Raw genomic sequence first — 24794 nt, forward strand, 5'->3', positions numbered from 1 at the left:
ACTGGTAATCTGTGGGCCTCCTCGTCCTCATCCGAATATCAATCTTGCAATACTCAATACTTCTTCTCATCTTCCTCGCGTTGTCCCGGCATTTTGGCCACGGCTCATGGGAGCCTGGGGTCCGCTTGGCAACTAATCCCAGTAATTGGCGTGGGCACTAGTTTTTACGAAAGCGACTGCCATCTGACCTTCCAACCCAGAGGGTAAACTAGGCCCGTATTGGGATTAGTCCGGTTTCCTCACGATGTTTTCCTTCACCGAAAAGCGACTGGTAAATATCAAATGATATTTCGTACATAAGTTCCGAAAAACTCATTGGTACGAGCCGGGGTTCGAACCCGCGACCTCCGGATTGCAAGTCGCACGCTCTTACCGCTAGGCCACCAGCGCTTTTTACAGCAGCTCAATACTTCTTCTATGGAAATTTTATTTTATTTAGCACTGTAATACTAATATATAGCTTTAACAGGGGCCGATTTTTGAGTTTCGAGCGCTCGAAATTAAGCACCCAAAAAAATTTCACGGTAATTTTCTGATGAACATACGTATTTTTGAAAGTAACCATTCGACCGATGGACTATTTATATTTGCGTCGAAGTCTAGTCAAAGTTTAGTCTTTGTCACTTACCATAAAGACGAGATTTGCTTGTATATTTATACGAATAACCTGTCAAAGCGTCCTTATGGCAAGCGACAAAGTGGGACCTTTTGTTTAAAAACGACACTTTTTTTGCGTTTTGTTGTACGCAGAAAATCGATAATACCTGTACTTACAGGTGTATGTCCTATTTTCGGGAATATGGATCATAAAGAAGGTCAGATTTCTAATACATAGGTCACTAGATAGGTTTTACAATAAACATATATATGAAACAAAGAGGTAGCCTATCACATATACTTTTTAAAACTATACTTATTTCCATAGACAATGTTTGGCGGGAAAACATTTACTTTCTTTTTAAATCTACTTAGGTATTTAAAAAAATATTTAGACCATCTATCTAGTCTAGTTGTAGGGTAGGAACTATAATGCGACATCTAGGACAGCCTTGGAGGATATAACCAAAAGGACAACCGTTCTCAATACAATCTATTATTGCTGATACGTACATTTAACGACTGCCATGTCAATGAAAAGATACCAGTCACCGATTACACTTAATCTTATGATAATTTCGGAGAATGGTTCAATATACGATGCTATTTAGTAATAAATAGGACGCGTATATCGAAACATTAATTATTGTAATCATTAACCAATTATCAATGTCGGATATAAAAAAATAAGATAAAAATACCATGGCTGATCCCAGTGCTCAGGAGTGTGAACCTTTAAAAACTGGAACGCAAGTAAAAACGCATGATAGTGGATACAAACGTATCACTAATTTCTTCAAAGTATTCAAACACATCACAGTTGAACCAACAGGTGCCATCTTTCTTTGTGCCTGCATCTTTGTGGTGACCAGCTCTCAAACACTTCAGTTGGAGAAAACCTGTCGAGTAAACCTGAATCTTGGAGATGAAATATGTACTTCACTCAGAAACCAAGACTCGGCTAACAACAGTATGTATGAGAAGCAGGTACAGCAATACCTAGCTCGGAGACTGGCATGGAAAAGTATACTCCAGTCTGTGTTGCCATGTATTACACTTGTGTTCATCGGAGCTTGGAGCGACAAAACTGGAAGAAGAATAATTATAATAGCAATGCCTATGATAGGCGAGATTTTACACTGCATAAGTAACATCGTGAATGTTTTCTTTTTTTACGAACTGCCTGTGGAAGTACAAATTTTTTCAGACGTAATTTTAGTAGGCTTGGCCGGAGGCTGGGCCACCTTATTTCTAGGCTTATTTTGTTACATAGGAGACATCACAACGGAAGAGAACAGAACTCACCGTTTGGGATTTGTGCAGTTTTTCACGTTCATCGGCATGCCCATAGGCCTGGGATTGTCCGGTGTTGTTTTGAAGAGATTTGGTTACTATGCAGTGTATAGCATTGCATTGATTATGCATATTTGTAATATGTTCTATGTTACTTTGAAACTCAAGGATCCAGAACGAACAGACAATCAAAAGAAGGTAAGTGAATATGTAGAAATACTATCTAATAATAATAAGTACATACAAACAGAAACACTCCTAACTGTCCATCGGATCGGTGGATCTTATGCTTTTTGTAATAAGGTTTACGAACTGTCAATTAACAGTGTACAGTAATACGAAGTATCTATAGGAAGATATTGAAATTAAAATAAATAGAATTAAAATTACTAAACAAACCGCCATACTAAAATTGACACTAAATGTCAATTTACTAGTAACTTTTGTTTACATAGTTAGCAAGTTCTATTGAATGACACTTTACTTCGGAATGTTATAAACCGTGGTTGTTGTTATAATTACCTGAATATGAAACTCGACGAGACTATCAATAAACTTAATTTTTATATGATCCAATATGATACAGGCCAATTCGAACGAGCACCTGACATCAAACCGATATTTGAATCAGGGACCGTATAACCGGTTTTATTAAATACCTGTACAAAAACTGTCAACCGATTACCGGTTAAAATTTTATACCTATATTCGAATTAGAGGTATTGTTGTTATTCCGTTTTTGTCTTTATCGCTATTTGTACACTATTTGACATAATGAAATACCGGTATTCATTATACCTCAATAATAACTGGTATTCAGAATACCGGTAACGGTCTTTGTATTTAATACCGGTATTCATTGCACTTGATTTTGATAATATGTACTTAGGTAGCTGTCAACTACGAGTATTATGAAATAATATCTGGGTGACCGAGCTTCGCTCGGAAAACATATAAAAACTCGAAAATGCGCGTTTTCCCAGAGATAAGACCTAGCTAGATCGATTTTTCGCTCCCAAAAACCCCCATATAGTAAATTTCATCGAAATCGTTAGAGCCGTTTCCGAGATCCCCGAAATATATAAATAAATAAATAAATAAACAAGAATTGCTCGATTAAAGGTATTAGATAGATAGATTAGATAGATAGATAAATACATATGGAGGGTAGGGTAGAGTAAAGTCTATATTTTTATTCCGTAGACTAAAATGACCTTTCATAGTATGAACATCATGTGTCATTTCATACTATGAAATGTCATTTTAGTCTACCGAATAAAAAAATAGACTTTAGGTACCTAACTATTTGCGACGTCTGTCAATAGTGTCTACCTATTTATTTCTCCGCAATTCTGTAAGATATTCATCATATCATCGAAGCGGTGGTGGCCGAGTGGATATGACGTCTGACTTTCAATCTGGAGGTCGCGGGTTCAAATCCTGGCTCGTACCAATGAGTTTTTCGGAACTTATGTACGAAATATCATTTGATATTTACCGCTAGCTTTTCGGTGAAGGAAAACATCGTGAGGAAACCTGCACACATCTGCGAAGAAATTCAAAGGTGTATGTGAAGTCCCCAATCCGCATTGGGCTAGCGTGGGGACTATAGCCCAAGCCCTCTCGCGCATGAGAGGAGGCCTGTGCCCAGCAGTGGGACGTATATAGGTTCACATTATTATTATTATTTGTATCTCCTTTTTTGGGATCACGGGCCTATAAATCCCGGTCTTTTGATAGGCTTGCGTGGGGATATAGATCCAACACGTAGAGGCCCCTTATGTCATGTAGAACGCCTGCTGGAACCCGTTCACAGGTGCAACAATAGATACTCATGAACCGGTCGCAGCAGGCATTGGGACTATTGTAGAAAAAGTAAACAGTATATCGGTCTATGGATTGAAGTTTGGGTGGACAATGATACTGGGCTATTGTAAAGAAGTCCGGAAACCTGCCATAACAATGCTAACACACGTTATCGAGGCAGGTGGTGACTCGCCGCTGACTAGATGGGCCCCTGAAACTGTCGTCGTAAAGACGACCAGGGGCAGGGGACATTATTATTATTATTTGTATCTCCTTTTTTGGGATCACGGGCCTATAAATCCCGGTCTTTTGATAGGCTTGCGTTGGGATATAGATCCAACACGTAGAGGCCCTTTGGAGAGCTTTAATGTCATGTAGAACGCCTGCTGGGACCCGTTTACAGGTGCAACAATAGACACCCATGAACCGGTCTCAGCAGGCATTGGGACTATTGTAGAAAAAAAATGAACAGAATACCGGTCTATGGATTGAAGTTTGGGTGGACTATGAGACTGGGCTATTGCAAAGACGTACGGACACCTGCCATAACAAGGTTTACACAAGTTATCGAGGCAGGTGGTGACTTGTCGCGCACTAGATGGGCCCCTGAAACTGCCGTCGCGAAGACGATCAGGGGCAACATCGGTGTGAGCGGCTCAGGGGTGTCGAGAGGTGTACACCGCTTTCTACCCAGTGACTGTAAACAGCCACTGTGCCAACTCGCGCTTACGCAAATTTCACTTCCACCCCTGGAGCATATAGCTCTAACGACTCCTCTCTGGACGGCCAATTAAGGCAAGCCAGAGCCGAGAGTCCTTGGGACCCCTTGGGTCCACTCCGACCGACGAAGACACGCCGGAGACGGAGACCCTGACCGACTCTCTGGAGCACTCGGGTCCGTGGGGTCGTTACTCCCCAACAGCTCGCCACAAGCTGCCCTGCCCTTATTATTATTATTATCTTTATTTATTTTTGGTCTTAAGTTAGGTTATTTTATAATATGGATATAAAAATAAAATACAAAAACACTTACAAAAACAATACAAAATACTTATAAACATATTATAAAAAACCTAACCTAGGGTGCCGCCAGCAGCGGGGCAAGGCCCAAGCTGCCGGTGGTCAGGGCTGCAGAGAGAGGAACCGGCGGACTATCCGCGCCGTGTCCAAGATCACCGCCTTCTGCATCTGACCCTTGATCCAACCACCTAGCGAGAGTCTCTCAAGATGTTGGTCGAGACTCTTCGCTATTAGACCGTTCGCTGAAACAACTATCGGGACAATGATCGTCGAATCAACATCCCACATGGCGGTTATCTCGTGAGCCAAGTCTAGGTACTTACTAGACTTGTCCTTCTCGGCTTTCACGAGATTCTCATCATGGGGGATGGTGATGTCAACGAGCACGGCCCGGCGCTGCGATCGATCTATTATCACAATGTCAGGCTTATTGGCTACAATAGTCCTGTCAGTGATGATAGATCGATCCCAATAGAGCGTGGCACGACCATTCTCGAGAACTTGCGCAGGTGAATACTTGTAGTACGGTACTTCGCGGTCCACAAGGCCGTATAGAAGAGCAAGCTGCTGGTGAATAATCCTGGCTACGAGATTATGTCTGTGCAAGTACTCGCCGTTAGCAAGATGAGAACAACCGGAAATGATATGCCTGAGTGACTCTCCGGGACGGCGGCATGCCCGACAAATGTCGACCGTACCGTCCTTCAGGATATATTTCCGATAGTTGTTCGTCATCATTACTTCGTCCGCAATTGCACAGGCAAAACCCTCGGTTTCTCCGAAGAGGTCCCCGAATCGTAACCAGTTCACCGACGCGAGCAGGTCCACATCAGGTCCCGTGAGGGCCTTGTAGAACCGCCCGTGTAGCACTTTACTCTCCCATGCCGCCTTGCGATCCTGATGTGTATTTGTATATACCTATACGTAGTTATAGGGCGGTTGCGCCGACTGCTTAACCAGTAATAAACTAGCTTGCGAACTAGACGGTTGTTTCACTCATACACCTCAGTGTCGAACGAGGATTCTGAAGTACCCGCGCTAAGTGAAAAAAAAAAATGGCTTATTTTGGAAATTTAGCGAATTTCGATCACAAAACTGGTGAATGGCAGATATTTCACAGCAAATTAAAGCAATTTTTTGTGGTGAATAAAGTTGTGGATGAAGAGGACAAGCGCGCCCTTTTGTTCACTCTCATGACAGACGAAACCTACCGCTTGTTACGTAACTTGGCTCATCCAAAGGAATTAGAGGAGCTCGAGTTCAAAGAGCTAGTGAAATTACTCGACGGCCACTTCAAGAAAAAGCAGTGTACGTACGCTGATAAGGCCAAGTTTTATGCTGCGACGAGAGTACCAAGCGAGACTTTAGGGGACTGGGCGGCGCGATTAAGAGGATTAGCAACTTATTGCAATTTTGGCGCGGCCCTGGAAGCGAATTTAGCAGATCGTTTCATCCTAGGCTTGGGCTCGGGGCCCGAGCGTGATAAATTATTTGAAAAAACGGCTACCCTTTCGATGGCGGAGGCTCTGGAGATTGCAGAGAAAGCGGCGGTCGCTAGGGAAGCGAAGACGGAGATGGCGGCAACTGTCAAAGAAGAGCCCGTATTTTATGGGGCTAGTGGTAATGGGCACGGCCGAGGCGGCTGGAACAAAGGGCATCGCGGCCGTAGCAACAGCGGTGGCGGAAACCGGCCGGCCGGAGGCGACCAGGGGCAGCGAGATGATTTCCGTTGTGCCGTTTGTGGAATGAGAAACCATGATGTAGATAGTTGCCGTTACAAGAATTATCGATGCCAGAAATGTGGAGTTATAGGACATTTGAAAAAAGTATGTAAAAGCAAGATTTCGCGAGTGAACTGCATCGCCACTGAACGGGAGGAAAACGTAACCGAAGGAGCTGAGCAGTGTTGTAGGGAGTGCCAAAACTTTAATTTAAGGTACGTGCCTAATATTAAACCAATTATCTTCGATGTGATTTTAGATGGTAAAAATTTATCCATGGAACTAGATTGCGGTTCAGGAGTGTGCGTCATTTCAGACAGTTTGTATTACGAGATGTTTTCTGAGTACCAGTTACAAAAATGTGACCTTAAGATGTGTTTTTACACAGGCCATCAAATCTCGCCACTCGGCTGTTTTCAAATAGGGGCTACTTACAACAATAGAACCGAGAAAATTAATATATTTGTTGTAATTAACGGTGGCCCGCCCTTGCTTGGTCGAGATTTTATGGCCGCCTTTGACTTGATTGTAACAACAAAGACAAACCTAAATAGTATTGGAAATGATAATGATGTACACCAATTGTTAGAACAATATCCTGACGTTTGGCGCGATGAGCTCGGTTCATTTAACAAGTTCAAGGTCACCTTGCGTCTCAAGGAAAATTCATACCCAAAATTTTTTAAACCACGGTCTGTTCCCTTTGCCTTAAAAGCCAAGGTAGAGGAAGAACTGGATAGGTTAGTAAAGTTAGGTATTTTAGTTCCCGTGAATTACTCAAATTACGCTACCCCTATAGTGCCTGTGCTTAAAGAAAATGGTAAAGTTAGGATAGCTGGCGATTTTTCCGTGACATTAAATAAGGATTTGGTAATTGACAAGTACCCCCTACCTCGAATAGAGGAGGTTTTCGCCAAGTTAGGCGGTGGCGAACATTACAGCAAAATAGACCTTAAAAATGCATATAACCAGTTTTTATTGGATGACTCATCACAGGAACTCACAACCATAAATACCTCGAGAGGATTATTTAAATATACACGATTAGTGTACGGCTTGGCTAATGCGCCGGCGATTTTCCAAAAATCTATGGAAACCCTTCTCACAGGTATTGAGGGTGTGAGTTGCTGGCTTGATGACATTTGTGTAACAGGGCCCAATAAAAAGGTGCATTTGGAAAGGTTAAATTTGGTTTTAAATAGATTAAACGATGCGGGGCTGCGTTTACAAAAAGAAAAATGCGAATTTTTCAAAACTAGTGTCACCTATTTAGGGTATGTTATTAATAAAGACGGCCTACAAACATGTTCCACTAAGGTTGACGCCATTTTAAAGGCACCAGAGCCAACAAACGTGACAGAGGTGCAGGCGTTTCTAGGTTTAGTTAATTACTACAGAAACTTTATTCCTAATGCTTCGGCGTTAATGAGTCCCTTACACGAGCTGTTACGTGCAGGAGCTGAATGGAAGTGGGGAGAGCGGCAGCGGGACGCCGTGCGCGCGGTGCGCCGCGAGCTGGCCTCGGAGCGCGTGCTGGCACACTTCGAGCCCAGCGCGCAGCTGGTTCTCAGCGCTGACGCCGGACCCGGGGGCCTGGGCGCTCTTTTGGCACAACGAGCCGCCGACGGACAGGAGAGACCGCTGGCGTTTGCATCCCGCTCCCTCACCTCCAGCGAACGTAACTATAGTCAGATCCAGAAAGAGGCGGCAGCCTTGATTTTCGCGGTAAAGCGTTTTCATCAATACCTATACGGCCGTAGCGAACCATTCGTTCTAAAAACCGACCACAGGCCGTTAGTTTCGATTTTCAATCCCCAAACTGGAATATCAGCCACGACAGCCTTACGTCTTCAGAGGTACGCTATTATATTGTCGGCATATAACTACACTGTGCAATATGTTTCTAGCAGTAATAACTTAGTAGCAGACTATTTTTCCCTCGCGCCCGTGGCGGACACGTACAGCGATAGTGATAAGGAATTCGATTCGTTATGTGCACTAAATTTTTTAGATTCGGTTTCATCGGCGGTAACCGCGCATGATATTAAAAGGGCTACCGGGGTCGATTCGACTCTTCAAACGGTAATTAAATATATGAACAAGGGTTGGCCGCGTAAAATCAATTGTAAATCGGTCCAGCCTTATTATAATTGCAGAACCGATTTACAATTTGAAAATGGATCCTTATTACGAGGGCACAAAGTCGTAATTCCAGTATCACTCAGGGGTCGCATGTTAAGCGAACTGCATAGCACGCACTTAGGTATTGTTAAAATGAAATGCGCAGCGCGCAGTAGGATGTGGTGGCCGGGTATCGACCGGGACATCGAGCGCTGCGCGGGCGCATGCCAGGCTTGCGTGGCGCTGCGGCCGGCCCCGCCGCGGGAGCCGCCCGCGCCGTGGCCGCGCGCGCCCGGGCCCTGGCACCGGGTACACATCGGTTATATGACGATAGGGCAAAGGGTATATTTGATTGTGGTCGATTCTTATAGTAAATGGGTGGAATGTCTACACATGCCAAATGGTACTAGCACACAATCATTAATAGCGAAATTAAAGTACATTTTCTCAGTATTCGGTATACCTAAAGTATTAGTATCGGATAACGATGTAAAAATTCATTGCGCTGAATTTAGGTCATTTTGTTCTAACAATGGTATAAAATATATGAATTCGCCGGTGTATCACCCCAATAGTAACGGTCAGGCGGAAAATTCTGTTCGCACATGTAAAAAAATGTTAAAATATATTTTAAAACAAGATGTAATCTCACACGTAGTACATGAAAAATTGTTAAATTACTTGTTTGACTATAGGAACACTGTGCACTGTACTACCGGGGAAACTCCGGCCAAACTTATGTTTGGACGGGAGCTGAGAACTCGTCTTGATTTAATATTACCCTCAGACAGTACGGCGAGCGCGATTGATAACGATACAGCAACAGCTGTTTGCACGCATAAGCGAATATTTCAAATTGATGAAATAGTTTGGGCCCGGTGGTACAGTGCAAGGAAAGAAAGTTGGGAGTTAGGTCAAATTAAAGAAAAAATTGGAAATAAGATGTTTAAAATATATGTAAACAAATACGATACGATCTGTATAAGACATGTAGATCAACTTTTAAAATATAAAGGTCAAGCTATTGACAATTTATTTGAAGGGAAAAATGATGTATCTAACGATCCTATACCATTGCCCTCATTTCCTCCCCCGTCTATTTCAAGCGGTATGCCAATTTTACCTACCGATTCTGCGGTGGATAGTCCACCACCCGCTGAAATAGTGGTGGAGGAAAGGAGTGCAGATGAAGCTGGGGATGAAGTGTGGGAAGAGTGCGAGGGAGAGATAGGTGAGCACGGGCCGTCTGCGCACGAGTCCGCTGTCGCCGCGCCCGCGCCCCCGGCGTCGCCGGCGCAGTTGCCGAGCGCGGCCTCACCGCGCGAACTTGGTACGTCTGTCTTAGACGAGTGCCCAATGCGACATAATTTGCGACCCAGAAAAAAAGTAGATTATAAGCTTTAGTTAGTTAAAATAATATATGATGTATCAATTAGTTGTATACATATCTAGTTATAAATACTGATGTTACCTATCAATTTAGTTTTAAAATAGTGGTGAAGGGATGATGTGTATTTGTATATACCTATACGTAGTTATAGGGCGGTTGCGCCGACTGCTTAACCAGTAATAAACTAGCTTGCGAACTAGACGGTTGTTTCACTCATACACCTCAGATCCGCAGTACTTAGTACCACAGGTTTGCGCCAGTTCTCGTTTGCCAAGGAGAGCGGCGTGAGGTTCCTGTCTACTGCCACCACATCACGATGCATCCCACACTCGTTGTTAAGGAAATAATTCCTGAGATTGTACACCTCGCGGTTGTGGAGATCCTTGGCGTTTAGGAAGCCTCGGCCTCCACATTTCCGTGGGATGTACAATCTCATAACTGACGAGCGTGGGTGTAGCATGCGATGTGCGGTGAGCAGTGATCGGACCCTCCGATCCAGGGCGTCCAGCTCGGTCTGAGTCCACCTTAGTATGCCAAAGGAGTATGTGAGTAGGGGCATTACCCAGGCGTTGAAGGCGCGCACTTTGTTGCCTCCTGACAAAAGACTGTTAAGGACTTTTGTGAGCCGACTGAAAAAGCGCTCCTTCACCGACCGTCTAATACCCTCGTCCTCAATACCCAACGACTGTGACATACCAAGGTATTTATAGGTTTCTGATTCAGAGATAGATCTGAAAGCCATTGTCTCAGAGAGTTGTAAATTTGTTGAATTTATAACCCTCCCCCGCTCTACATGTATAACCGCACATTTATCGACACCAAACTCCATGTTGATGGCACTACTGAAGACTTCGGTAGTTTTCAGTAGGTCCAACAAGTCTTGGTTATTTGGTGCAAATAATTTGAGGTCATCCATGTACAGAAGGTGAGAAATGACTTCACCCTCTCTCCGAAGCCGGCAACCTAGTCCCAAATCTTTCAGCAGGGTGCTGAGGGGATTCAGAGCTAGGCAGAACCACAGGGGACTCAGACTGTCACCCTGAAAGATTCCTCGCTCAATCCTTATAAAATCCTGCGGACCAGAGCGGTCATTCCCGCCTCCTGGTTGACGAAGGACTGTGGTCCACCGCCCCATACACGCGCTTAGGAAGGCTCTCAAAGTTGCATCAACTTTATACAGCTCTAAGACCCTCCCCAGCCATGAATGAGGCACCGAATCATAGGCCTTCTTGTAGTCAATCCAAGCGGCTGAGAGGGCCCCCTTGTTCCGCCGGATTTGTTGGCATATGGTCATGTCTATGAGGAGGAGCTCTTTAGTACCACGGGACCCAACCCTACATCCATTTTGAGCGGAAGCCAAAATATTATTTGCGACAATGTGCGCGTTGATTTTTGCTCTCAAAATGGATGTAAGGAGCTTGTAGAGTGTAGGCAAGCATGTGATGGGTCTGTAGTTTTTATTATTATTCTCTTTATTTATTTATCATCTTAAGTTAGGTTAATTTATAATATGGATATAAAAATAAAATACAAAAACACTTACAAAAACAATACAAAATACTTATAAACATATTATAAAAAAACCTAACCTAGGGTGCCGCCAGCAGCGGGGCAAGGCCCAAGCTGCCGGTGGTCAGGGCTGCAGAGAGAGGAACCGACGGACTATCCGCGCCGTGTCCAAGATCACCGCCTTCTGCATCTGACCCTTGATCCAACCACCTAGCGAGAGTCTCTCAAGATGTTGGTCGAGACTCTTCGCTATTAGACCGTTCGCTGATACAACTATCGGGACAATGATCGTCGAATCAACATCCCACATGGCGGTTATCTCGTGAGCCAAGTCTAGGTACTTACTGGACTTGTCCTTCTCGGCTTTCACGAGATTCTCATCATGGGGGATGGTGATGTCAACGAGCACGGCCCGGCGTTGCGCTCGATCTATTATCACAATGTCAGGCTTATTGGCTACAATAGTCCTGTCAGTGATAATAGATCGATCCCAATAGAGCGTGGCACGGCCATTCTCGAGAACCGGCACAGGTGAATACTTGTAGTACGGTACTTCGCGGTCCACAAGACCGTATAGAAGAGCAAGCTGCTGGTGAATAATCCTGGCTACGAGATTATGTCTGTGCAAGTACTCGCCGTTAGCAAGATGAGAACAACCGGAAATGATATGCCTGAGTGACTCTCCGGGACGGCGGCATGCCCGACAAATGTTATTATTATTATTCTCTTTATTTACTTGAACTCTCTAGGCTAGGTGATTTATAATATGAATATAAAAGTAAAATATAAAAACACTTACAAAACAATAAAAAATACATATAAACACATTATAAAAAACCTAACCTAGGGTGCCGCCAGCAGCGGGGCAAGGCCCAAGCTGCCGGTGGTCAGGGCCGCAGAGAGAGGAACCGGCGGACTATCCGACTTATTATTATTCTCTTTATTTATTTTAACTCTTAGGCTAGGTTATTTTATAATATGGATATAAAAATAAAATACAAAAACACTTACAAAAACAATACGTATAAACATATTATAAAAAACCTAACCTAGGGTGCCGCCAGCAGCGGGGCAAGGCCCAAGCTGCCGGTGGTCAGGGCTGCAGAGAGAGGAACCGGCGGACTATCCGCGCCGTGTCCAAGATCACCGCCTTCTGCATCTGACCCTTGATCCAACCACCTAGCGAGAGTCTCTCAAGATGTTGACTCTTTATTATTCACTTTATTTATTTCTGATCTTAGGTTAGGTTATTTTATAATATGGATATAAAAATAAAATACAAAAACACTTACAAAAACAATACAAAATACATATAAACACATTATAAAAAACCTAACCTAGGGTGCCGCCAGCAGCGGGGCAAGGCCCAAGCTACCGGTGGTCAGGGCTGCAGAGACAGGAACCGGCGGACTATCCGCGCCGTGTCCAAGATCACCGCCTTCTGCATCTGGCCCTTGATCCAACCACCTAGCGAGAGTCTCTCAAGATGTTGGTCGAGACTCTTCGCTATTAGACCGTTCGCTGAAACAACTATCGGAACAATGATCGTCGAATCAACATCCCACATGGCGGTTATCTCGTGAGCCAAGTCTAGGTACTTACTGGACTTGTCCTTCTCGGCTTTCACGAGATTCTCATCATGGGGGATGGTGATGTCAACGAGCACGGCCCGGCGTTGCGCTCGATCTATTATCACAATGTCAGGCTTATTGGCTACAATAGTCCTGTCAGTGATGATAGATCGATCCCAATAGAGCGTGGCACGACCATTCTCGAGAACTGGCGCAGGTGAATACTTGTAGTACGGTACTTCGCGGTCCACAAGGCCGTATAGGAGAGCAAGCTGCTGGTGAATAATCCTGGCTACGAGATTATGTCTGTGCAAGTACTCGCCGTTAGCAAGATGAGAACAACCGGAAATGATATGCCTGAGTGACTCTCCGGGACGGCGGCATGCCCGACAAATGTCGACCGTACCGTCCTTCAGGATATATTTCCGATAGTTGTTCGTCATCATTACTTCGTCCGCAATTGCACAGGCAAAACCCTCGGTTTCTCCGAAGAGGTCCCCGAATCGTAACCAGTTCACCGACGCGAGCAGGTCCACATCGGGTCCCGTGAGGGCCTTGTAGAACCGCCCGTGTAGCACCTTACTCTCCCATGCCGCCTTGCGAACCGCAGTACTTAGTACCACAGGTTTGCGCCAGTTCTCGTTTGCCAAGGAGAGCGGCGTGAGGTTCCTGTCTACTGCCACCACATCACGATGCATCCCACACTCGTTGTTAAGGAAATAATTCCTGAGATTGTACACCTCGCGGTTGTGGAGATCCTTGGCGTTTAGGAAGCCTCGGCCTCCACATTTCCGTGGAATGTACAATCTCATAACTGACGAGCGTGGGTGTAGCATGCGATGTGCGGTGAGCAGTGATCGGACTCTCCGATCCAGGGCATCCAACTCGGTCTGAGTCCATTATTATTATTATTATTCATCATATATTTTTAATAGGGATGATGACACATGTTGAATTTTATAACAAAATCTAGTAAAATAGATAGCAAACGAGCAATTTATCACAATAATGTGGATATTAAAATAAAATATTGAAAAATTACAAAATTACAGGACCTGAAAGTTCCAAAATTTAAGTTTTTTTTAACTTCCAAAAACGATAAAAGTAAGGGTACCATTCGATTCCTTACATTTCATCCAAAAAAATATTGTATAGCAACTATATACATAAACGCAATATTTCACCGACAAAAACGTAATTTTCTTGTTTTGTCCATACTACAAGATGGGCGATGACGTCACGGCCTCTGGCCGTTTTGTATAAGGCGTTTCGCGAGTGAAGTGCGACTGTCGGACTTTGACTACAATTTCTGACTTTTGTGTTACTTTAATGCAATGGGTCCCATATAGACCAGGGATGTTGCGGATGCCGATTTTTTGACATCCGCGGATGCGGATGCGGATGCGGATTTTTAAAGGCTCACATCCGCGGATTCGGATGCGGATGCGGATGTCAAGATAGGTACATAAAAAACGTCAAATATTACATTTTAGTAATTTTTATTTCAAAAAAACCGGCCAAGTGCGAGTCGGACTCGCGTTCCAAGGGTTCCGTACATTAAGTCCCACTCACGCTTGACTGCTAATTTCTAATACGTTTTTTTGGCTAATGACTAAATTACCTAGTAGTCTAGCACTTACGCCGATGCTAAGACTTTCCTGTACCGACCTGTTTCACATCCGCATCCGCATTAAATCCGCATCGATTTTATGCGGATGCGGATGCAGATGCGGATATTGAAAATAATGCGGAAGTTCCGCGGTTGCGGATGCGGATGCGGATATTCGCAACATCCCTGATATAGACATTTGATCCTAAAAACCATAGAGAAAAAAATACATAGAGTGCTCACTCCATACATCAGTTTTAGTACCAAAAAGACTATTAGCATCTAGCATCGAATATCGGAACTATCAGTACTTATGCTGTTGAGATAAGACTTTCCGGTCGGTGCTACATCTATTGTCAAGTAGCAGTACTGATAGTTCCGCTACTCGATGCTAGATGTAGACACTGAAATTAATAGTCTGAACTGATGTATGGAGTGAGCACTCTTGTCTTACTATATTTCTCTATGCTAAAAACAAACCCGATCGATTGATACCACAAAAAAAAATGTCATGTAGCCTATTGAATAAAAATTAGAATACTCATTATTGTAAATATTATCATCTAAAATGGGCCGTGGTCGAAAAATAAAAAGTGGTGTCTATCGGTATTTTAATATAGACGACAACCGGAATGAAACCATGTGCTTAAATTGAAGGATGTGGATTTTTTTTTTCAGGTAAGTATTGTCTTTCTGTTGGCAAAATCGTTACTGCATTACTCATAGATAATATTCAAGGCCTAAATTCAGTCAATGTGTCTTTCCACGAGAGAACCTTATGCTCATTTCTAGTTACGGAGATTTGATCGTTTTAGTAAAAGTTAGTAAAGTTTGCCGTTACCTCCCGGGCCGCTTCCTCACGACACCCCCTTAGACGCAGTGTTCCAGAAAAATCTTTTTTGAAAGAATAAGCTCGTCGCGTTCTTTGGTGGTTTAATGAATTAAAGACTCAAATTTGTTTACCACGATATTGATTCAATTTTAAACCATGAATTTATTTATTCTCAAATAAAATTATATTATAAGATTTGTAGATAGTATTGCAGACTTATCATCTAGACAATTAATTAATTAAAAATTAAACAACACGACTGCAGTTTAAAATCGAACTGAAAAGCTAAAAAAATTTTTAGTTATGTTAGGTACTCAACTTAATGAATGTAAAATAGAATATAAGTCCAGGTCATAAACAGCAAACGGAAAAGTTTAGGCTCATTTAGGATCGTGACTGTCCCCTGCATATTTTATTTCGATTGCAGGGGGACCTTGATATATTGAAATTTTCCCATTCACAGGACTTGGGAAAGCTGCAAAAACCGTGCACCTTTCTTACGCTCCGGGCCTTTGACCCTACGCGAACCTCGGCCTTCGGCTTTCGCAATTAAGGAACTTGGGGAAGCTGCAAAAACCATGCACCTTTCTTACGCTCCGGGCCTTCGGCCCTATGCGAAACTCAGCCTTAGGCCTTCGCGATTGAGAAACTTGGGGAAGCTACAGAGAGCGTGCACCTTTCTTACGCTCCGGGCCTTCGGTCCTACGCGAAGCTCGGCCTTCGGCCTTAGCAATTAAGATACTTGGGGAAGCTGCAGAGAGCGTGCACCTTTCTTACGCTTCGGGCCATCGGCCCTGCGCGAAGCTCGGCCTTCGGCCTTCGCAATTAAGATACTTGGGGAAGCTGCAGAAAGCGTGCAACTTTCCTACGCTCCAGCCCTTCGGCCCTACGCGAAGCTCGCAATTAAGATACTTGGGGAAGTTACAGGAAGCACGCACCTGCCTTACGCTTCGTTGCAGGAAGAGCCCATCTATCTCTTGGAGCTTACTCCCAGTTTTTGCCCCCTACGCGGAGCTCGGCCTTCGTAATTAATATTCTTGGGAAATTTGGAAGCGCGCACCGAGCCTGTCTTATGCTCCGGGCCTTCAACCCTACACGGAGCTCGGCTTTCGACCTTTGCAATTTGAATACTCGGGGAACTTGCAGGAAGAGCCCATCTGTCTTAAGCTCCCAGTCTTCGTTCTCTACGCGGAGCTCGGCCTTCGTAAATAATATTCATGGGGAATTTGAAAGCGTGGACCGAGCCTGTCTTGCCCGTTTTATGCTCCGGGCCTTCAACCCTACGTGGAGCTCGGCTTTCGACCTTTGCAATTTGAATACTTGGGGATGTTGCAGGAAACGCACATCTGCCGTACGCTCCGGGCCGTCATCCCTACGTAGAGCTCGGTCTGACACTTTGACACTTTGTTCCTTCAAAGTGGCTGCAGAGTTATATCTGAAGACGGACACTACAATCTCAGACTCTCTACAAAGAACTTATTTACACGTTTCTATTCCTTTAGCGCAATTTAGAACATATTGGCTTGGTTTCAAAACAAGTAAAATATGATTAATATAATACCTATGTATATAATTTTTTTTTATGATCAGCGGTCAAACCACTTCCTGTTAATATCCCAACAATAGGATAATATTTGGTTTTATGATTAGCTTTTCTTAACATATTTTGTGAATTCTTACTTTCTCGAAATTAGACTTAAACCCTCATATTGTATATATATTATTGATCGTATTTCAAAGCGCTTCATTTTGATGCCCTACTCGATGGGTTTGCAAGATATTTTTTCTAAATGTTGCGCAATATGGCGTATTTAGTCCGCCATATTGTTTTTATAATAACGTCATATAGCCTATGTCACTCGGGATGACGTAAGGATTCTAATGATACATCATACATCTAAATCGGTTCAGGCATTTAGCTGCTAGAGCCTTACATACCCACAAACATGAACGCTGAAAACAACACACTCCTTTTTTTGGGCAGTCGTGTAACAAATAGCATGAAAGTGAATGAATAGAAATGATTACCAGTCCCTATCTATAATGATGATTTTGATCTACATACGTAGATTAACCTGTCGAATCCCAGGATATGACGTCACCATAAGCGTTCTGGCTCATATATGAGCCGTGGGAGCTGACAGATTAAATTGTATCATTTATAATTATAATTATATTATAACAATACAAATAAAGCAAACCGTCAGTAGTATGTAGGCCACGTAAGTTAGAACACCTAGTAGTAAAATTAATATCACAATGGCCGTAACGAGTGCTACTGAAATAGAACCTTTAAAAGCTAAAGCTCAAGAAAAAAATTCAAACAATGGTTTCAAAAAACTCAAAAACATAACAGTTGAACCAACTGGTATCATTTATATCACCGCTGCAATACTTGCGATGGCCGCCAACCAAACACTGCAGATAGAAAAAGCTTGTCATGTTAATCTTAATTTGGGGGATGAAATTTGCACTTCGCTCAGAAACCAAGACTCGAACAGCAGCAGCGTGTATGAGAAACAAGTGCAAAAGTATGTGGCCCAGTGGTTGACGTGGAAATACATTATGCACTCTACATATATTACCGTGCACGACAAAACGGGAAGAAGGGTCATTTTGATGAGAGTGCCCATGTTTGCAGATATATTGGCAACCATATGTACCATACTGAATGTCGTCTTCTTCTACGCGTTGCCTGTAGAAGTTCAAATTTTAGCGGACTGTCTTATAATTGGTTTCGGTGGTGGGTGGGCTTAGTTCTTTCTGGGCATGTTCAGTTTCATCGGAGACATCACCTCAGAAGAAAACAGGACGTATCGCTTGGGTTTTGCGCAGTTTTTCTCATTCGTCGGAGTACCCGTAGGCATGAGTCTCTCTGGAGTGATTTTAAAGAGATACGGTTATTATGCTGTATACTTCACTTCACTAACCTTGCATATTTTAAATGCAATCTATTTTATTTGCAAAATTAAAGATCCAGAACGAACGGAAGAACAGAAAAAGGTATGTAAACTAAGACGTTACTTCTTGCTTATAAGGGATACCTTTCAAAGTCGTTTTAAAAGCTATTAGGTAAAGATACATTGCACGGGCCAACTTCTAAAAGATCTCCTTCTCTCTCTCTCTCCTCAGCTTAATTATTCCCATCTGATTATGGGGTCTGCTTTTCTGGTCTTTTCTCTCCACTTCGCGCATTAGGACGTGTCGTCCACTGAAATGTCGCAGGCCCTCTTTCAGGTATTTTGCTATGGTATCTGCCCATTTAATCTTCGGTCTTCCTCTTCCTCTGGACCCAACAATGTTCAGATTCATAGCTACATTCCCGATGTAATCAGGAGGTCTTCTTTTTACGTGTCCAAACCATCTCAGTTGACTCTCTTGTAGCTTATCGGCTTGCAGCCGAACAGTGTGTATTCACTACTTTTACACTACTTTTATCTTTAATAAAACTATTCAATAGTATCACTATAGTTATTATACTCCTAGATTTCTTTTTTTTTACTGCTACCAGTACTCATTAAGTACCGTAAAATATGCCTAAGTACTTTGCTCCCCACTGGGACAATTATGTGAAAATATACCTGAAATCGTTTCAGTTTTCAAAGGTCTTTCACCTAGTCATAGACCAAAAGCTGTATTCTTTATGGACACTACTGCCGTGCTAACAACATATGCAGTAATCGCAGTTGAAAAGTCATGCAATTGTATATCTTGTTCTCTTTGAATAAGTTCTTTATTTAAACGATGATTTTCATGCAAGTACTGCACTTACTATTAGCAGGGCAGACTAATAAACAGTAATTTAACTTAAACAAACTGGTTTCAGCACGATGGACGAGGTTTCTTCTACTTCCTTCGCCTCTTCTTCGACTTCACGAACATCAAGGAGACGATGCGCGTCGTGTTCAAGAAGGGACTGAACAATCGACGCATGCGCATCTGCATCTTGCTGGGCACTGTGAGCATCCTGTTTGGACCTATGTATGGTGAGTCTAGGATAATTTGATTAGCAACACTTGTCCTTAATCCGATAAAAGTTTCAATAACCAAGCAAGTCCGAAGCTTCGTTCCAACTTGGACAATGCTTTAGTTGGAGGGTATGCCATCTACACCTGCCCTGCTGCTTCTTACAGATCACGCACACTATATTGCGCGTTGTAGGGTTTGCCATGTATAAGTAGTGGCTTAAATGGAAAAATTAAACATGATATTAAGTATACTTCGGTCAGTAAACAGGGGGCTCCAGCGCTGAGTTGGAAGTTTTTCAAACTTGTGGAGCCATGGGGATTTGCGAGGTCTTCCGGTCTAAGAGCCACGAGCGCTAAACAACGACTATAATCCAAAAAACCTCTTTACAAGTTGTCATTTACTCGTAACTATAACGATTAAAATAAACTATACTGGGTTTGTTTCCGCGGTACCGTTTTATTTATAACGTGCTTTTTGTTAATTCCAGGTGAAATAGCCGTAATGTATATGTCAACGAGGTACCGATTCGGATGGGATGAGCTCCAGTTCAGCATATACCAGACATACAACTTTGTCACTCACACCATTGGTAAGTACTCACTGTTGCATACACCTTCATCCTATATATGAATAGGTAGGTCGATTCAAGAAAGCTAGCGAGGATTTTCAATGAAGATGTTGACGGTTGAATACAAATCTCGCGCCGGCTCTTATGAATTTACCTATACTCGATTGTTGCTGGATATACTTTCTTCCATTGTTCATCAACCCTATCTACCTACTATCCAACCTTACAGTCCGTCTAGGCTGTAAGTTCATATACCTACCTGACAGTCCGTGGTCTTCTATAAGCATAATAATTAATTCTGGAGTTCAAAATCCTTTATAGTGGATAATTTGCCTAGTCATCGAACATTGTAAAAAGGAAAATGCGAAATGGTAATCTATTACGAATAATAATCTTTCTCGCGTGTTTTAATAGATAACACGTTATCAGTACACAAGAACGTTTATTTCCACTTTATAATGATTTTCCTTGCAATTTTCCATTGATTACAAGATTACGAGTAATTTAGTTTCACCTGTCCCGTTGTCTGTCTGTATCAAATCTTGCAAGTTAAATTTGACCCACTTCCCGGTTTCCGATTGAGCTGAAATTTTGCATATACAGGCTGCTTTCTGTAACAGGAGCAATAAATTAAACCAAAGGCTGTACTCCTCAAACTGACCAACATTAGTTCAGCAACTTTTAAAAATTATGAATCCTTTAGACTTCCACTTTTTCATACAAAATAAATATTGCCTTCAATGTACGCTGACATCAGTGTGTTTGACGTTGCTTGTCACGCTTTAAACATAACAAAATTTGCAATACATTGCGTCTTAGAATAAACTTTAAACTTAAAAATCAAAACATGAGTTATTTTGAAAAGTTGCTGAACAAATGTTGGTCAGTTTGAGGAGTACAACCTACGGTTTAATTTATTGCTCCTGTTACAGGAAGCACCCTGTATATGTAAGTCAGGTGACAATGCAATTATGGTACCATCGAGCTGATCTGATGGTGGAGACAGGAGGTGGCTATAGAAACTCTATATAATAATAATAATTGTATTTGGGATTTTAGACTTGCCTCAATGAGTATTAGTTGCCTATGAAATGAAAACTACAGTCAGCGATAAAAGATTGTACCAAAATGAAATTTTGACAAAAACTTATTGTTGTACTAGTGTTAGGGCCTAGAGGTAGGGTATATTAAACATGTGTCACCAATCCAATAATCATTCCAGGTACGGTGTTCTCCCTCGTCGTATTCAGCAAGATATTGAAATGGCACGATTCGATGCTGGGCATAATTTCCACTATCAGCAAGATCTTTGGCTCCTTTATCTACTGCTTTGCGACCACGGCAACGATATTCTACATCGGTTCGTAAATTATTCTTCATTATATAATATTTTAATAATTTTATTTTAATAATATTTTAAGGCCTCTGCGATGCAAAATACCACTTATGCTACTTCTGATCCATGACGCAAAACCGCCGTAACAGCAATGGAAAGGATAATTTATATAATTGTTTAAGCATTATAGGGTGGCAGGCTCTTCAAAGTGCTAGTCAAATGGAACGGTTGATAATTATAATGGCGTCCTGTGATGTTCTGGTGATTAAAAACTTGAGGAATCCACTAAATTCTTTAATTTCTTAGTAGGTAGGTATCTAGAACTATGTTTACTTACTTACTTTAGGCTTCAAGCATTTCCTCTAATACCATAAACAAGAAATTATACAAATACTTTTAATCTCCATACTATGACTTCTAATTCCAACTAGGGAACAAATCAAATATTATTATATTATTTCAGTTTATGATGGATTTATTTATGATGCTGACCGTACAGTGTTACAAGCCGGTCTTGTTGAATTATTAATATATCTTGCATGGCAACTTTAGATTTAACTTAACCTAAGAATAGTATATAGTATATACAGTTTGCTCTGTACTCTGTAGGTATATATAACGCATAAAGTACTTTAAAATAATTGAGAGCGCACTATGCGCCAACAAACTGTCTACAGTTTGGCGAAACTTTTGTATACCTAGACATAAGTATTTTTTTTAATAAATAAATTAAAAAAAAAAGAATTTTGTTTGCATTTTAGTTTTGTGAGTATGAAAACGTAGTGATGTAAAGAAATGAATGATCTATAACTTCTTTGTAATTCATGCACCTGGTGACAACTGTTCAGTGTGGTAATTGAAGAAGTAGTATATACTAGTGGCGGAGCGTTCATAGAACTCAATTCCCACCAGCTTGCCTAGTTTTTGGATAGAGCCTTTTATCTTACATCTCAACAAGAAGAAGGCTACATTATCACCGGCTTACCTTCATTTATTTTTGACGCGCCACCACTTATATTTACATAAGAATTAGGTATTCAATTCAGTTGTCTGCTTCCACTATCTCGCTAACCACAGATCCTTCTTTATTTACTTTTTTCACACGTGCCAAGTCACGTTATATTTATTTATAAACTATTTTAGTTTATTTAATTTCTAACAAGCAGAAACGTCTGCGAACGATGCTATCGAGCCTAGAATAAATTTAAAATTACTACTATTATATTCGTATATACCCATATAGTATTGTCTCACCCAAGACAGTAATTTTTCCACTTTTAAATTTATCGCCGGCTGAGAATACGTTTGTGCCATATCCATTTTTGAGCAAAATCGTTTTTTAATGATTTCTAAAATAACAAAAAATATACTATAATTGACACTAATCGGTTTTTGAAAAATCATATTTTTCAAAAATGTTGTGTCATATCCGCATTTTATTATAGGATAATTACATTTTGTTAACAGAAAATAATCACAAAAATGTGATATTTATGTATGTGGTAGGTATCCAAAATTTTTGTGTCATATCATACATTGTACGTTTAACATTTACTCATCAAAACGGATATGGCAATAATAAAAGTGCTTTTATTTCATGATTACCAGTATATTCACAATATTTGTTTAGTACTATAAATAGTAGACATATGTGCCTAAATGATAAATAAGTTCAATATTTCGTAAATGTAAAACTTTTCGAGAAAATATTTTTTTTGCTTGTTTTCGCTCTCCTGTAAACCAATGTAAGTGGCGTATGACACAGACGTATTCTCACCCAGCGTTATTCTAGGTATTTTAGTTTATTTTATGTAATATGGTATAATATCTCCTGACCATTGATCCTTATCTACTAATTCAGTCAAGAACCAGTTTATACGCTCACAAAAGTCATAAAGTGTGTAAAGTTAGCAGAGAAGCTTTCGAAGACGATCTGTAGTAATAAGTACAAAAAAATGGCTAGTTTTATTATTTATAAATTATTTTATTTCACAGCTCCTTTGGTGGAAATATTAAATGGAACGTCTCTTCTAGCGATGAGATCCATCATGTCAAAACTAGTGACTCCTGATGAATTGGGTAAGTAATGAGTAAAAAAAATAGTTGTGTAGGGTTCTCAGCTTTTAATTTGACCTTGCCTGTCCTGTCCGTGGATTTATTAAGCTTAAAATTTGGTACGAATTTTAGATTCCTTGAGCATCAATGGACACGAGAATTTATAAACGACTCTGCCCCCTTGTAAAACAAATTACCTATTTAAGTCATCCTTGGATATGAGAGTGTTCGATAACCCAGTCTGGTTTAACAAATGCCGATCCTTTTTTACAGGTAAAGTAAACTCAATTTTTGGGCTGACTGAGACCCTGATGCCTTTGATCTACGTGCCGCTATACACCACCGTGTACACTCACACCATGGAGGTACTGCCGGGCGCTGTGTTCCTCATGGGTGCTTGCATGTCCATACCGGCGATCGCTGTCTTCTTGTAAGTATTTATCAAGTATCCTTCCAATAGTTGACTAAACTGTATCGAAATGAATATTATACTTGACTAAACTGTATCGAAATGAATATTATAGTTGAGTTGGGGTCCCATAGTGAAAAAAGTATGCGATTTCACTTTGGTATACGAAGTCTTAATACAAGCATTGCAGTCGACGAATAGAAAAATATATTTACATGACCTTATTTCCCCCCGTGCCCCTTGATCTCCACAACTCCCGTTGTTGTGCTTTTTCCGGCCAGTTACTGAAGGTGTCTAATTTTTTTTTCAGCTGGCTATTATATGAACACAGAAAAGGAGTGCGTCGGATAAAAAAGGAAGAAAATGGGGTTACAGAGCCTCTTAACGGGACTGTGGAAATCCCTTTAGATATAGTTAATAATGAAGCTAGTTAGCTAAGTGCCATTATAGAATAATATTGTTGCATTATTATTTAAATAAAAGACGTAGGTGCATAAGTATTTATACGAATAAATATAAATTTAATAAAGTATTGCTTTTTATCAGTTAATGTCCGTAATGAACAGAAATCGGACAAATTTGCGTCATTGCTCGCAATAATGTGGACATGACTCCAAAATTGATTAAATAATTAATCATTTAATTAAATTTTTACCTGAGGTTTAATTTTGATTCCTAATCAATAAATAACACTAAGATTTCTTATAATGTAAATTTGTAAAAAAAAAATAATCAGTATGTTTTCCAAAATTTCTGAAGGTACTCATTTTTTTTATATTAAAAATATATTTAAGTGCTATTTATTGACTAGGGAACAAAATAAAATCTCAGGTAAAAAAATGTATTAAAATAATTTTATGATTAATTATTTAATCAGTCATGTCCACATTATTGCGAGCAATGACGCCAATCTGTCCGATCTCTGGTAATGAAAAACCAGCCCTGATACGTAACAGTGTAAAGTGTAAACAACCTCACATAAAAAGAC

The 24794-nt window shown here is 41.3% G+C and overlaps 2 protein-coding genes across 3 annotated transcripts; both read left to right on the forward strand.

Annotated features, from left to right (window-relative positions):
* The first annotated feature begins 1116 nt into the window (after positions 1 to 1116).
* LOC134650004 (lysosomal proton-coupled steroid conjugate and bile acid symporter SLC46A3-like) lies at positions 1117 to 24270 on the forward strand. Of its 2 annotated transcripts, none has more exons than XM_063504818.1 (7): positions 1117 to 2088; positions 19296 to 19455; positions 19926 to 20027; positions 21229 to 21366; positions 23338 to 23421; positions 23671 to 23827; positions 24117 to 24270. In XM_063504818.1, the coding sequence occupies exons 1-7, from the start codon at positions 1300 to 1302 to the stop codon at positions 24238 to 24240; spliced, it is 1554 nt and encodes a 517-aa protein (XP_063360888.1). In that variant the 5' UTR covers positions 1117 to 1299; the 3' UTR covers positions 24241 to 24270. The 2 variants fall into 2 exon arrangements, with proteins under 2 accessions (XP_063360888.1, XP_063360889.1); XM_063504819.1 differs by lacking the exon at positions 1117 to 2088 and adding an exon at positions 18067 to 18472.
* Positions 5610 to 9962, forward strand: LOC134650369 (uncharacterized). Its single transcript, XM_063505322.1, has 3 exons — positions 5610 to 8430; positions 8725 to 8877; positions 9601 to 9962. The coding sequence occupies exons 1-3, from the start codon at positions 5772 to 5774 to the stop codon at positions 9960 to 9962; spliced, it is 3174 nt and encodes a 1057-aa protein (XP_063361392.1). The 5' UTR covers positions 5610 to 5771.
* Positions 24271 to 24794: the final 524 nt, after the last annotated feature.

This window comes from Cydia amplana, chromosome 8 (genome assembly GCF_948474715.1).
Source record: "Cydia amplana chromosome 8, ilCydAmpl1.1, whole genome shotgun sequence".
Classification (NCBI taxonomy): Eukaryota; Metazoa; Arthropoda; class Insecta; order Lepidoptera; family Tortricidae; genus Cydia; species Cydia amplana.

Excerpts from the sequence above, each read along its gene's own strand:
- LOC134650004 (XM_063504818.1), top strand. The coding sequence starts at position 1,300 with ATGGCTGATCCCAGTGCTCAGGAGTGTGAACCTTTAAAAACTGGAACG. Across the intron at positions 2,089-19,295 it reads GAACAGACAATCAAAAGAAG|CACGATGGACGAGGTTTCTT; the intron begins GTAAGTGAATAT and ends AACTGGTTTCAG. Across the intron at positions 20,028-21,228 it reads CTTTGTCACTCACACCATTG|GTACGGTGTTCTCCCTCGTC; the intron begins GTAAGTACTCAC and ends TAATCATTCCAG.
- LOC134650369 (XM_063505322.1), top strand. The coding sequence starts at position 5,772 with ATGGCTTATTTTGGAAATTTAGCGAATTTCGATCACAAAACTGGTGAA. Across the intron at positions 8,431-8,724 it reads TAAGGAATTCGATTCGTTAT|CGCGCAGTAGGATGTGGTGG; the intron begins GTGCACTAAATT and ends TGAAATGCGCAG. Across the intron at positions 8,878-9,600 it reads CTGGCACCGGGTACACATCG|GGAAAAATGATGTATCTAAC; the intron begins GTTATATGACGA and ends ATTTATTTGAAG.